At 40.5% G+C, this 16,206-nt stretch overlaps 1 protein-coding gene across 1 annotated transcript; it reads right to left on the bottom strand.

Moving 5' to 3' along the window:
• Positions 1-7,799: 7,799 nt before the first annotated feature.
• On the bottom strand, positions 7,800-15,389 carry LOC142656418 (protein spinster homolog 1-like). Its single transcript, XM_075831349.1, has 11 exons — positions 15,326-15,389; positions 14,410-14,546; positions 13,927-14,078; positions 13,501-13,570; positions 13,071-13,213; positions 12,830-12,982; positions 11,795-11,984; positions 11,179-11,244; positions 10,842-10,940; positions 10,089-10,260; positions 7,800-8,948 (listed from the first exon to the last, which is right to left on the bottom strand). The coding sequence occupies exons 1-11, from the start codon at positions 15,357-15,359 to the stop codon at positions 8,944-8,946; spliced, it is 1,221 nt and encodes a 406-aa protein (XP_075687464.1). The 5' UTR covers positions 15,360-15,389; the 3' UTR covers positions 7,800-8,943.
• Positions 15,390-16,206: the final 817 nt, after the last annotated feature.

The following is a 16,206-nucleotide window of genomic DNA, read 5'->3' on the forward strand; positions in this document are numbered from 1 at the left end:
CAGTGCTCTGTACTGGTGATGCAGGGATTATCGTCCGATTTGGTTTTAGGCCTTCCCTGGTTGCAGATGCATAATCCCATGTTTAACTGGAATACTGGAGATCTTACTAAATGGGGTAATGAATGCATGACGTCCTGTTTTTCCATTAATTTGGTTTCTCTCGCTGAGCAGGTGACACTCTACCTGAGTTTATTCAGGACTTCGCTGATGTTTTTTCTAAAAAGGCCTCCTAAGTGTTACCTCCTCATAGAGAATACGATTGCGCAATCGATTTGGTACTGTAAAGGATCTGCCAGACACAGCTTCTGTGTCGACGCCTGTGGTTAGTCAGTCTGCACCTGCTTCTAAGTCTGATCGAGTGACCCCTTCTTCTACCAATTAGGCTGGGAGGCTGAGGAGTGGGAGAGCCTATCACAGCCTGGCCAGACGGAGCTAGCTCCCGCCCTCTGTCTATTTATACCTTGAGGGCAAAAACACTTAATTTTAACAAGGCCAATTTCTCCAAGAAGAGGGCTGCAATTCAGGATATAGACTGGGAAGAACTAATGTCAAATAATGGTACAAATGATAAATGGGAGATTTTCAAATCTACTTTGGGTAATTATAGTGCAAATTGTATTCCTATAGGTAACAAGTATAAATGACTGAAATTAAATCCCACATGGGTTACACCTTCTGTAAAAAGGGCAATACATGACAAAAAAAGGGCATTTGAAAAATACAAATCTGAGGGTACAGCTGTAGCCTTTGTAAAATATAAAGAGCTTAATAAAATCTGTAAAAAGGTAATAAAATCAGCAAAAATACAAAATGAAAGGCAGGTGGCCAAGGATAGTAAAACAAATCCCCAAAAATTATTCAAGCATATAAATGCAAAAAAGCCAAGGTCTGAATATGTAGGACCCCTAGATAGTGGTAATGGGGAGTTGGTCACAGGGGATCAAGAGAAGGCAGAGTTACTAAATTGGTTCTTCTGCTCTGTATATACAACAGAAGAAAGAGCAGCTGATGTAGCCGCGGCCAGTGCTGTTAATATATCAGTTGATATACTGAATTGGATGAATGTAGATATGGTGCAAGCTAAATTAAATAAAATAAACGTACACAAGGCCCCTAAAGAGATGGGTTACACCCTAGAGTTCTTAATGAGCTTAGTTCAGTTATTTCTGTCCCCCTCTTCATAATATTTAGAGATTCTCTTGTAACTGGTATGGTGCCAAGGGACTGGCACAGGGCAAATGTGGTGCCTATTTTCAAAAAGGGCTCTAGGTCTTTTCCGGGTAATTATAGACCAGTAAGCTTAACATCAATTGTGGGGAAAATGTTTGAGGGGCTATTAAGGGACTATATACAGAATTATGTGACAATAAATAATATTATAAGTGACAGTCAGCACGGTTTTACTAAGGACAGAAGCTGTCAAACCAACCTGATTTGTTTCTATGAAGAGGTGAGCAGAAGCCTAGACAGAGGGGCCGCTGTGGATATAGTGTTTTTGGACTTTGCAAAGGCATTTGACACTGTCCTCCATAGACGTCTAATGGGTAAATTAAGGACTATAGGTTTAGAAAGTATAGTTTGTAATTGGATTGAGAATTGTCTCAAGGACCGTATCCAGAGAGTTGTGGTCAATGATTCCAACTCCTAGAAGCGAGGCCACATGCATCGTACCAGGGCAACACTTTCCAGGAAAAGTTCCCCAAACTGGCAAGAAGGGAAGAAGTCAAAAGAGGTGCAAAGTCTGCTATAAGAGGGGGATAAGGGAGGACACAATATATCAATGTGACACGTGTCCCGAAAAACCAGAGCTCTGTATGAAAGAGTGTTTTAAAATTTATCATACATCCCTTGGTTTATAATTTACCCCAATTTTACTTACCCTGATGTACTCCGCACAGCTTATCCCCCCTCGTCTTTCCCCTCTGTGCCCTGCCGTGTGCCCAGGCAGCTGATAACAGCCACATGTAGGGTATTGCCGTACCCAGGAGAACCCACATTACAGTTTATAGGGTGTATGTCTCCGGTCAAAATGCTCACTACACCTCTAGATGAATGCCTTAAGGGTGCAGCTTTTAAAACGGCGTCACTTCTTGCGGGTTTCAACTGTACTGGTACCTCAGGGGTTTCTGCATACATGACTTCGCACCAGAAAATCCCCAGTAGGCCAAATGGTGGTCCTTTTCTTCTGAGCCCTCCCAAGGGTCCAAACCGCAGTTTATCACCACATATCGGGTATTGCGGCACTCAGAACAAATTGCGCAAGAGAATGGGGTATTTTGTTTCTTGTGAAAATAAGACATTTTCAGCCAAAACTACATATTATTGGAAAAAAATAATTTTGTTTTAATTCCCAGCCCAATTCAAATAAGTTCTGTGAAAAAACTATGGGGTCAAAATGGTCACAACACCCATAAATGAATTCCTTGAGGGGTGTAGTTTCCAAAATGGGGTCACTTCTGGTGGGTTTCCATGGCTTTGATACCTCTGGGGCTCTGCAAATGCGACATGGCACCCTAAAGCCAATCCAGCAAAATCTGGACTCCAAAGAACAAATAGCACTTCTTTCCTTCTGAGCCCTCCTATGGGCCCAAACAGCAGTTTATCACCACAAAAGGGGTATTGCCGCACTCAGGACAAATTGGGCAACAAAATTGAGTATTTTATTTCTTGTGAAAATAGGAAATTTTGAGCTAAAACGACTTATTATTGGAAAAAAAAGATATTTTTTTTAATTCCCAGCCCAATTCAAATAAGTTCTGTGAAGAAACTATGGGGTCTAAATGGTCACATTACCCATAAATGAATTCCTTGAGGGGTGTAGTTTCCAAAATGGGGTTACTTCTGGTGGTTTTCCATTGCTTTGATACCTCTGGAGCTCTGCAAATGCCACATGGCACCCGAAAACCAAACCAGCAAAATTTGCACTCCAAAGAACACACAGCGCTCCTTCCCTTCTGAGGCCTCCCATGGGCCCAAACGGCAGTTTATCGCCAGAAATGGGGTATTGCTGCACTCAGGAGAAATTCCGCAACAAAATGGGATATTTTGTTCCCTGTGAAAATAAGCAATTTTGATAAAAAATGACATCTTATTGGAAAAAATGACATTTTTTTCATTTCACAGCCCAATTCAAATAGGTGCTGTGAAAAAACTGTGCGGTCAAAATGGTAACAATAACCATAAATGAATTCCCTGAGGGGTATAGTTTCCAAAATGGGGTCACTATTGGGGGATTCCTACTGTTTTGGCACCTCAACACCTTTTCAAACCTGGCATGCTGCCTAAAATATATTCTAATAAAAAAAGAGGCCTCAAAATGCACTAGGTGCTTCCTTGTTTCTATTGTTTGTATTTTATTTCTTGTGAAAATAAGAAATTTTGAGCCAAAACGACTTATTATTGGAAAAAAAATATATTTTTTTTAATTCCCAGCCCAATTCAAATAAGTTCTGTGAAGAAACTATGGGGTCTAAATGGTCACATTACCCATAAATGAATTCCTTGAGGGGTGTAGTTTCCAAAATGGGGTCACTTATGGTGGGTTTCCATTGCTTTGATACCTCTGGGGCTCTGTAAATGTGACATGGCACCCGAAAACCAATCCAGCTAATCTGGACTCCAACAAACACATAGCGCTCCTTTCCTTCTGAGCCCTCCCATGGGCCCAAACTGCATTTTATCACCACAAATGGGGTATTGCCGCATTAAGGACAAATTGGGCAACAAAATGGGGTATTTTGTTCCCTGTGAAAATAAGAAATTTTGATCACAAATGACATTTTATTGGAAAAAATGTCATTTTTTAAATTTCACAGCCCAATTTAAATAGGTGCTGTGAAAAAACTGTGCGGTCAAAATGGTAACAATAACCATAAATGAATTCCCTGAGGGGTATAGTTTCCAAAATGGGGTCACTATTGGGGGATTCCTACTGTTTTGGCACCTCAACACCTTTTCAAACCTGGCATGCTGCCTAAAATATATTCTAATAAAAAAAGAGGCCTCAAAATGCACTAGGTGCTTCCTTGTTTCTAGGGCTTGTGTTTTATTCCACGAGCGCAGTAGAGCCACATGTGGGACATTTATAAAAACTGCAGAATCTGGACAATACGTATTTAGTAGTATTTCTCTGGTAAAACCTTCTGTGTTACAGAAAAAAAATTGAATGAAATTGAACTTCAGCAAGAAAAATGAAATTTGCAAATTTCACCTCCACTTTGCTTTAATTCCTGTGAAATGCCTGAAGGGTTAAAAAACTTTCTAAATGCTGTTTTGAATACTTTGAGGGATCTAGTTTTTAAAATGGGGTGTTTTATGGGGGTTTCTAATACATAGGCCCCTCAAAGCCACTTCAGAAATGAAGAGGTACCTTAAAAAAAAGGTACCTCTTTTGAAATTTTCTTAAAAATATGAGAAATTGCAGCTTATGTTCTAAGCCTTGTAAAGTCCAAGAAAAATAAAAGAATGTTCAAAAAATGATGCGAATCTAAAGAAGACATATGGGAAATGTGAATTCGTAACTATTTTGGGTGGTATAACCGTCTGTTTTACAAGCAGATGCATTTAAATTCTGAAAAATGCTATTTTTTCACAATTTTGTTCACCGCCTGGAAGAACGATTAAAAAGTAAGTTTATTGGTTAAATTCATAAAATTGTGGCTCTACTAGCCGTTGATGCCAGACCAGGCTAAAGCAAGAGATTGCGACACGATAGGTGGTGTGGAGTGATAAATGTCTCCTTCACCCCAAAGAAACCACCTATCTATTTATTGTATAATAACGCTATATCTTTGCCATTAATAATTGTCTATCTAAATCCTAAATCCTACGCGTTTCATCATCACATGTAAAGTGATGCTTCCTCAGGGATTGATAGATTTGGATTATTTCCAGACGCATTGACGGCCAATGCATCAGTGCCGTGCATGCGTCTGGAGACTATGAATCAGCACAAAAACAGTGCTATCCAGTGCTGTTATATTGTTATCACCTCGATATTTGAAATAATCCAAATCTATCAATCCCTGAGGAAGCATCACTTTACATGTGATGATGAAACGCGTAGGATTTAGGATTTAGATAGACAATTATTAATGGCAAAGATATAGCGTTATTATACAATAAATAGATAGGTGGTTTCTTTGGGGTGAAGGAGACATTTATCACTCCACACCACCTATCGTGTCGCAATCTCTTGCTTTAGCCTGGTCTGGCATCAACGGCTAGTAGAGCCACAATTTTATGAATTTAACCAATAAACTTACTTTTTAATCGTTCTTCCAGGCGGTGAACTATATTGAATATTGAACGACATACACTATCTAATTTCAGTGAATCTTTTTCACAATTTTCTCCCCATTTTGCAATTTTTCACCAATAAAGAATGAATATATCGACCAAATTTTACCACGAACATGAAGCCCAATGTGTCACGAGAAAACAATCTCAGAATCGCTTGGATAGGGTAAGCATTCTGACGTTATTATCACATAAAGTGAAATATGTCAGATTTGAAAAATGGGCTCTGAGCCTTAAGGCCAAAACTAGGCTGTGTCCTTAAGGGGTTAAACTCTTCAGATAATCCAGTGGCCTCCTCCTCCTCGCGCTGACTCCATATTATACAGGAATCCTTCTTATATAACATAATACAACATCCAGCATAAAGTAAGATAGCAGGAGAAATCTTCTGGCAGCAACATTTGTCATTCTTTCTTATGCACACTGACAGTCTCCCCCCTCACAGTGGACTCTCCCAGCTCAGTAGCAGGATGTCTCACAAATCAGTCAAAATCTCATGAGGAGTGGACTGCACTCTGCTTCATGTCAGGAGTCCGCTTTATGAAGTTGACCAATTTCTTTAAGGGGCAGAGCTTTTTTCACTATATTACAGCAGTACATTTCTGATTTGCTCTCCTATTACTTCATGGGTTTTGTTTTCAGTGAAGAGATTAGTCCTCTTTAGGCAAATAGAGGATTTACAGCTCAGAAACGGAGCTCCAACCTACTATAAAAATGTATTATTCAATATTGAAGAAAAGGAAAAACCCTGACTAGACCAGAGTGACAATGTATACTGTTATGTGGCTGCATCTTCCAGTGAAAAAAAACCCAAAACAATTGTAATTTGGGTTGTATGGGGCCCAAGACAATTCTCAATTTGCTCCTGCAGTTACAGATTCTGAGCCTGGGGACATCCCAAAACAAAAAGACAGGAAGCAAATACTGAGCCGAGATATCTTTGTATATGGATTCCATGAAAAAGTATTATATTGAAAAGTTAACTTACAATGATTTTTTTGAGGGACTGCACAGTCATATTATTGAGTCTGGGGGAGGGGGGTTAAAGGGGTCATGGGGGCAATTGTCCATCCCTAAACTGCAGCTGCAATTTATTTTTATAATTATCCGTTATCTATTTGATTAATGGAGTTTTCTCATCTGGGACATTTATGGCATATTCACAGGATATGCCGTAAATGTCAGATAAATATTTGCTGGTCCCACTTCTAGGAACCACACCTATCTCTAAAACGGGGCCCCCTAAACCCCGTTCTAGGGGTCTGAAGTAATATTGGGGTCTGGAGTCTGAAGTATTGTAGGGCTCTGGTCTGGAGTCTATAGTAATGTAATAGTCTGAGGTCTGAAGTAATTTAAGGGTCTGGCCTGGGGTCTGAAATAATGTAGGTGTCTATTCTGAGGACTGAATTAATTTAGGCCTCTGGTTTGTAGTCTCAAGTAATTTGGGGGTCTGAGGTCTAAATTAGTTACGGGGTTTGGGGTTCTAAATTAATTTATGAATTTGGTGTTTGAATTTATTTGTGGCCTGGGGTCTGAATTTGTGTTGCAACAGAGGTTGGGGATGCCCTATAGAAGCGAGGGTCTAAAGATCTCTGGGCAACCATTTTCTCAGATATCATAAGTCATTATAGTGGTCTTGGTCAGCCCGAGAATAAAAGGAAATTGAACAACTCCAATCAGAGTCTCATTCATGTGTAACGTCCACAGCCGCAGACTGTTGTGCTTACATGCTCCCCCAACAGCCGCGGCCATGGACAAGTGAGATTCGGGCGGCATCTCCCCCTTGGGAGACGCCGACACTCACTTCCGCATTGCTGCACTAGTTCACGTAGGCCAGTGCACACACATGAGGAAAATCTGTAATTAGCCTATGATCACCCTGGACTATAAAAAGGGCTCTGCCCTTTCATTCATTGCTTGAGCATTGTTGTGTTTACCCATGTTAGTCTTAGCAAATGGTCCCTTAGTGTTATCCTGTTCCCGTTGTTCCCGTGCTCTGCTACCTGTATCCTATAACCCATGCTATATCTGTTCCTACGCCTTAAGCTGTTGTAGTCGTGTTATGCCACTGGTCACGCCTGCTGATATACACCACGTCTGGTGTCTACAAGTTCATCTGTGCCGAGCCTCCATTACTGTCTGGACTATTAAAGGTAATCTTGTAGTAGGACTGTTGTTTGGCCAGCTGCTACTCTGCTACGGCGGTGCGGAGTAGTTGGTCCACATACCCACGGATCGTGACATCCTGTGAATAGGAAAAACGTTTTGTTTGTGGAACAATCAAATTTTTAGACTATTCCTGCATTTCAATCCTGACTCTTCCTTTGATAGGTTTTTATAACTTTCAGAAGCATTTCCCTATATCTATCTAATAATCCAGAATGTGTAATAAACCAGCAAGTAAAGACAGTATACTATAATAATGTGCTACCTATATAATAAAACGCTATCTTTCGGATCATATATTTTTATTAAAATAGCATGACTAAATTTTTTCCATAAAGTTGGTATACTTGTAAGAATATTAAAAGCAGTCATGAACATGATGGTCTTAAAATTCGTCCTTTCATCTAAAGATGGTATATAACTGCAGTGTCTTTAGTTGGTATAATGAAGATGAAGGGTATTAAAGTTTGGCAAGCGTTGTTTTGCATTTTTGTTGGTAGTTGCCATTGGTGGTAGGTAAAACTCATCATAGCACTGTGACTCAGCCGAGCCACAGGCAGCGACATTTGTCATTCTTTGTAAGGTCTCATTTGGCACTGTGACTCAGCTGAGCCACAGGCAGCGACATTTGTTATTTGTTATGATGTTATTTGACAAATAATTCGGGTCTCGTTCGGCACTGTGACTCAGCTGAGCCACAGGCAGAGACATTTATCATTAGTTGCGACATTAAGGCTCTCTTTGGAATACAGTCCTGTAGTCCAAAGATTTTTCTTTCAAGTCCAAGTTTGCACTGTGACTCAGCCGAGCCACAGGCAGATACATTTGTCTTTCCTTGTGAGGTTATTTCACAAGGACTCCAGGGATTTGGATCTGTAGTCCAAATATTAGTCAACTCCAGGCTGGCACTGTGACTCAGCCGAGCCACAGGCACAGAAAAAATTCCTTTGAGGTGGACCTAAGTTTGCTGTTAGTCTTTTCTGCAAATTCCTTGGGATTCTTTTCTGAGGAAGAAGTCAGTGAAAGCTCCATATAAATGAGTCTGTGAGGTTGGTCTCGTTTTCTTCCTCAAGCAATCTTTGGAATTGCAGACAATCTAGGTCCAGTTTCCTCAATTGTCGGTATAGTATCTATAATGTTTCAACCACTGGAACCAGTAACAGAGTAGGCAATGGCAGCTTTGTAGTCATGACTACCACTGCCAACTTGCTTGGTATCCTGCCATTTGCATACATGTTGACTTTATGCTGTGTGGTGTCCTTGATTCTGCACGCAGAGAATCCATTTGTGGTTGTTTGGAAACATTATAGTTTTGTCTTTAGCAAAGCAGAGCCCTGCTGCTCATTATGGTGAAAGTCTTTAGAGCTCCAAAATATTGATGCTTTTAGTTTTTGATGCCTTTCTTGTATTTCAGCCATGGACATTCCAAGATGTAATGTTCTGATCTTGAGGTATGGTGTAAATAAATGTCCGAATGCATCATCCTGTTATTGAGGTAAAACAAAATAATAAGATTAATGAGGTAGGAATACATTATCAGATCATTCACATGTAATACTGTTCTGCTTTACAATACTAGATGGTTAATTACAAGAGAAGTTACAGATTGTGAACTATCAACGTCACCTATGAGCCTCATTCATCAAAACTGTCTAAGGTAAAATCTGGCTTTATTGCCCAGATTACCAATCAGTGCTCTGATTTGATATCTTTAAATCTATGCAATTTATGTATTTTATGAAATAAAACATATTTGATAGATGGAAAAAAACTTCCATCAGTCAGTAAAGACATCACCATAATGTCTTTGTGTTCAACTACTTCCACTAAAAAACGTATTAGATTAGGTTGAGGGATTTGCGATTATTGATTAGGTTCAGTGTGTGTTCACACGTTGCTGTCAATTTGTGTTTTTGCCGCAAATTTTGCAAAATCATAAAAAAATGTCATGTTTTTGCAGCAACTTCTTTAATCTGGGGGTAAAATGGGACACAGCCTTAGCATTTGTATAGTGGAAAGAAAAATTATGTACCTACATAATCATAATTATGCACCTATATGTACCATCTAATTTTCTGTTTGGGTCACACCTTTAGCTACAAATATTCATTTTATGCATTTATATGAAAAATTTAATTTTGACACAAAATTGCACGACTGTGCCTGTGTGCATAAAGTGCAGAAAAGCAGTTTGACAATGTGTCAGGTGTCCTCTTTTACAAAATATATAGGCATAAGGGTTTAGTATGAGACTTTATTTTGCAAGTTAGGTTTTATTTATACATGTCAATAGTGTGAAAATGTTACAGGTTGCTAGAAGCAAAATGTCCAAAAACCCTGGCTGCAAAAGGGTTAATCTTCCTGCACCCTGGACCAATAGCAGATATTCACTTGTTAATAAGCATCAGGAACTCTAGTATTAATGAGCTGAGATGTCCCGGGTATTTACACAAGACTAAATTGTCAGACAAATTACAATCAATCAAAAATCCCATAAAGCAGAATATACAGATTTTGATATAGTCCATATTTTATATTTTCTGACCATACTGGTGGATCTCCACTTTAATTCTGCAGGAGGCATGAGTAAACATTGAACATACACATACAGACAGGGAACATACCTTGGGACTCTATGTCTGCCCTCTTTCGATCTCTCTCAAGAAAGAGGGCAGTTGCCAAGAAGAACCCTCCTCCAATAGCGGATACGAAAACGCAGACCATGAGGGCATATTGCAGGCTGTTAAACATCAATAGGTCTGATTCCGGCTTCCCTTTGCGGATGAGGTCAGATAACTGAGGATAAGAAGATGACACATTGTTATGTAAGATGAATTATGAGAAATAACACAAGTGTATATATTTTTTCCAGACAGTAGATGCTGGATACTATTCAGGAAATCTGGTGACAGCACATGGTAGGAGGTGGCAAGAGGAAACTCCTCACCATAGTTAGCAGAGGAGCTTCCGACCTTCAGCCCATGAGGAGCACTGGTTAAAACTTTGCTAGCCCCAGTTTTACTTATTGGCAAGAGTTTTGCATGTTTTTTTCTTAGGAAGATTATCAATGGCAGGGTAAGAATATTTTCTGGTGTATTTGTGCTGTATGTATGTGGTATGACTGCTCTATGTCATGTCTTCGTTCTGTCTATATGCTGAGTAGGTATACTATCGGTGCTGTATTGGCATTGTATGTGTACTATATGATTTTTGGGGGCTGATAATGTTGATAATGTCTGCTTGGTGTCTGCGTACTGTATTAGTGCTGTCTGCTTCATGTGTAATGTTTGTCTGTTGTGTGTTGTTCACACTGGGGGTCAGTCAGGCTAAGACTTTTCTCATATACCCATTAGGAAGATAATGTGACTAATACTTACCACTCCGATGAGATATGGGCTCCATGCATCACCCAGCAGGTGGGACACAATGATTTGTAAGGCCTCCGCTGTGGAGCGTCTTCTGGGGGTCACCACACTCTAAAACAAGAGGACATTCTGAGTAGACAGAAGGACGTTACTGACCCTAACTCAACAATGGCAGCCAGACAAAGTGACCAAATATCTGCATTATAATATCTGCAAACAGCGCAGTCCACACTTATAATGTTCTCCGTCTCTTGTCTGGCAGTTATTGTAGAGTCAGTGGCATTTCATGGACTACGCAGGAAAACAGAGAAAAGCCTAAATAAATGTCATTTCAGCTATGATCACTCACCAGGAGGATGTCGTCCACAATGGCAAAGTTCAGCGTCAGCAACAACGCCCCAATGAAGATGAGAATCTGTAGTGAAAAGAAAACATTCAGAAAAGACTGGATGGTGAAGGGGGGAAGAGTACAAGTGTTTATCCATTACCCTGAACACAAGTGCTGCACAGGGGGGCAATAAACCTGCCTATAGACCTTACACTGGATAATAATGTGCAGTATATGTGTATTAATATGTGTGTGTTTATGTGTTTGTAAAGCTGTGTATTTGGATGTGTATGGTATCCAGTGGTATATACAGTTTTTAAGTATAGGTATATATTTGTGTATGTGTTCCTACAGTTACTATATGTTTGTGTATATGTATCTACAGGTACTATATGTTTGTGTATGTATATCTACAGGTACTATATATTTGTGCCTATGTATCTACAGGTACTCTACGTTTGTGTATATGTATCTACAGGTACTATATGTTAGTTTGTATATATGTATCTACAGGTACTATACGTTTGTATATATGTATCTACAGGTACTATATGTTTGTGTATATGCTTTTTTCACCCTTTTTAATATTATTAACAGAAAAACATCAATCACAACAAGCTGTTCATCAGCAACTTACATAGGAGGCCACAAGACTGAATCTTGCCAAGGTCAAGGCCAAGAGCAGGAAAGGGGCGGAGCCAAGCATTCCGCAAGCACAGACTAATGCATCTGCTCGGGGGTTGACCTTCCTGAACCTTTTACTTATCTCCACACCAGCTCCAACTCCTACGATTCCGGTGATTATAGTGATCATCCCAAAAATTTGGCTGCAAAGGAAGGGTTAAAGAGGTTAACAGATGGATTGTAAAAAATTGGATATAAAGGGTGATTAAAGGATCTTAGTATGACTACTACTCCAACTATCTTCATCTTTGTAAAGATTTAGTCCCTAAACTTCATTCAATGGCAGATGTCTTTACATGCACTCCCTGCAGGATTGATTAATCATGACTAACCTGTATGTATGGAATATGTACATGCGCTCCCTGCAGGATTGATTAATCATGACTAACCTGTATGTATGGAACATGTACATGCGCTCCCTGCAGGATTGATTAATCATGACTAACCTGTATGTATAGAATATGTACATGCGCTCGCTGCAGGATTGATTAATCATGACTAAAATGTATGTATGGAATATGTACATGCGCTCCCTGCAGGAACAATTAGTCATATGTATGTTGTACCAACAGGATACAGACAGGGCTCTCTATGGACCTATCCTAAATATCTTGCCAGTATAGAGCAGACAGTCATGTAGCAGTCTATATACATTATAGGGGGAGATTTCAGATTTGTTGAAGATTTGGCAAATAAATATCCACAACACTGTATGTACTGCAATCACATTTTGTGGAATTGTTGCAGATTTTCACTGTGGATTTCACCTTTAGCAATGCAAATGTTGAAATCTGAAGCAAATCCTCAGTAAAATCTGCATGTAACGCACCACGTCTGAACCCACCCTATAATAAGACTTCTACCAGGAGTCCTGACCCTTCACCGTGTAGCCCTGCCCAAAAGTCAGGTCAAGAAGAGAAGAGTATGGACATAATGGCAGAGAGCCCCCCTCACAACCTCCTGGCACACCCAGTAAATAAGCGTTTACCTGTCATCAGATTGACATATTACAGTCTGACATGGATCACCTCTGTATAGGAGGACCCGGGCCCGCTTGTAGAATGATAGAGCCCAGTGGGAGAGGGAGCCGGAAATAAATGTCACTGTTGTGAATCCCAGCATGGAAAGCATAAAGCTCGGGCTACAGAGAGAGAGAGAGAGAAATGTAAGTGACACAAGAGACACGGGGTAAAGCCAGCGACAACCATCACTATACAGAAAACACTCACTTTTTCAGCAAAGCTTTCACATCTGTAATCCAAGAATTGTTGTTTGTGTGTTTCTGCCCATTCTGTTCCGCGGCTCCTCTGGATGGTTCCTTCATAATTAAGAGAAGCAGTAGGACGGCTATAATCCCCAGACCTGGAATGACCTGTTCAGAAGAAGGAGACATTGTATATTATATATATAAATAGAAGTGACTGAAACCAGATTTAAGAAATGAAAAATAGGAAATGACTAAAAAAACAAACACCCATATGTCAGTGTTCATAAAGGACTGTCTATAGGTTCCTGAAGGACACTCAGAGAGCTGGAACTGCAACCAAGTGCCCTACTTGTTGCTCATCGATGCAGCAGATAAGGGGAGAAATTCCAATAATAAGACTTTACAGGGAAATCGTTGTTTGCCTGCAGGAATCCTGCAATTCTCTCACTTACCCGCAAAGTCCAGTGCCAGTCACCACCAATAGCACTTGTCAATTTAGCGCCCATGATGTATCCAAGGCCACTTAATAGGCAAAAAAGAAGTTTTAAAGTTAAGAATGGGCCATAATCTCCACACAAATATAACTATATACAGACATAGTAACAGTATAAACATATGCACACATTATATATATATTAGACACTTTTTTCATCCTTGATCTTGGTGTGATCAGGAACAATGTGAAGTGATAGCAGGAAATCACAATAGTCTTTACAGTAAGATCAATTCTGCTAGTCATAGGGTTATATGTAAACTGCAGATCATGCAATTCTCCAATATACAAACTCAGTTACATCTATACTAGAAGGTCCTTTTAAATATTCAGAGGATCTCTTGTCATAAGTACTGGATTCTATGTGTTTACACAGGAGACTTACCAGCCCACGGGGATAGCAGTCCAAAAGATGGACAACATGCGGCTGCGCTGGTCTGCTATAAATAGGTCGGCGATGATGGAGGGGGCGATGGTGGAGTAACTTGCAGCGCCAATGCCAACCAATCCTCGCATAAGCAGAAACAGCCAGTAATACTGGGGAAGAGGAAAAAAAATAATCATTCAGAAAATCTTCAGTAAATCTTTAACATTGGGACTCTTATTGATGGCCTAGTCTTAGGATAGACAATGAATGTTTGGTCAGTGAGGGTCTGAACTCCAGGACCACAGACTATCACAATGAAGGGCCGTGGCACTCTTGTGAGCGATGTGTCTCTTCCATTGTTTACACAGGCACAGCGGCCTGTCCGAAAGGGTGGCTGTACCAGGGTATTACATCTCGTCACATAAACGTCATTGGAAGAAGGATAGGCCATCAATGTGATAATCCCGTAAAACCCCAGTAATAATGAACTCAGGATGTTACCTCATCAGGAATAAATGAGCTGCCAAGGATGACGGCTGACCAGAGGGTGATACCAATGCATAGCAGATATTTCCTATTCCAGTGATCACCCAAATATCCAAATACTGGAGCCAGCAACATGAAGCTGCAGAGGAAGACTGAAAGAGAAGGAAGAGAGAAGACGTGAAAGGAAGAGTCCCGACCGGGAAGACTCAGTGGATGAAATGTATTAACTTTTCTATGCCCTGAATTTGCAAAATCAATTTAGAGTTTTGTGCCATATTTGACACGTGCGCCACTTTTCTAAAAAGCAGATGGAGCTCAGTGGAAGGAGGCATTGCCATCTGCAGCCCGACAAATTCAACATAATTTATGCCAGAAATTGGAGTAAATTATAGCGCAAATCCTGCTCGTGGCTGGCGTAGAATTCATTTTCGGAATTTTTTAAAGGACATTCACCTAGTTATACATTAGGTGCATTTTTCTCCAACCTTCTTTATATTAAGACTAGAGTATGAAAATCAAAATAAAATTAATTTTTAAATGGACAAATTATATTAAATCCTGCATTTAAACCTCACTCCCCATCCTCCACTTTAGTTATTCCCCTCCCCCTCTCATTCATTAATGTAAAGCTTCACTGTGCGACACCTTTTGCCCTATAGTGAAATTGATGTAGTATATCTGGTTTCCTATTTTGCGGATCTCAGACCCACAGCCCATTCACATCAGACAACATTATGTACGTCCATCAGCTGTCCATTCCCCTGACTGAATCTTATTTCTTCACTAGAGACTGATGACATCACAACCTTGTGTCAGTAACATCATGAGACTCCAGTGAATAGATTGGTCACCTTCTCTAGAATATTGGTTTAGCGCCTAAAATGGCGGATTCCAGGTGACTTACAGAATAAGATTTTATGTTAATATCTACCTGCTTGCAGCAAGCCAGATCCACTGTCTTTCATATGAAATGATTTTTGTAAGTATGGCAGCGTCCCTGTCAGAAAAAAAGAGAGATGTCACTATAGACAATGCATGGATTCCCATTATACACATTTATGGCGTATCCACATTGTATGTAGATGTGTTACAATGGCGTCCTTCTCCAGGCCTTGCTTCTTCCTACTGTGGCACGGTCAGGCACGATGGCTGATGTGCAGGGAGCAGCTGAGCAGACATGCAGGGTGCGGCCGGGAGTGGTGCCATGGCGGCGCGGCTTTACACAAGGAAGTAGAGGGAAGCGCCGCAGCAGGTGGGGGGTGGGTGTTATGGAGGATGAAGGAGGTGGACCGGGGGATACTATAGGGGGGAAGCATTGAGTGGGCTTGTATAGGGTATACAGATATATAGGGATAACAGCAGGGACTGTACACCTGTCCCTGACTGTCCATATATTAGTGTTAGTGACTTTATGCCTGTCCCTGACCGTCCCTATGAGTGTTAGTGACTGTACTCCAGTCCCTGACTGTCCCTATGTGTGTTAATGACTGTACGCTTGTCCCTGACTGTTCATATGAGTGTTAGTGACGGTACGCCTGTCCCTGACTGTCCCTATAAGTGTTAGTGACAGTACGCCTGTCCCTGACTGTCCATATGAGTGTCAGTGACTGTACTCCTGCCCTCACTGTCCCTATGAGTGTTAGTGACTGTACTCAAGTCCCTGACTGTCCATATGAGTGTTAGGTACTGTACGCGTGTCCCCGACTGTCTCTATAAGTGTTAGTGACTGTCCCTTACTGTCCCTATTTAAAAAAGCAATGCAAACTACATGTAAAGTTACTCTATGTTTTGTGCAGTTTTCTTTTAACTAGA

This window comes from Rhinoderma darwinii, chromosome 6 (assembly GCF_050947455.1).
Source record: "Rhinoderma darwinii isolate aRhiDar2 chromosome 6, aRhiDar2.hap1, whole genome shotgun sequence".
NCBI classification, from domain to species: domain Eukaryota; kingdom Metazoa; phylum Chordata; class Amphibia; order Anura; family Rhinodermatidae; genus Rhinoderma; species Rhinoderma darwinii.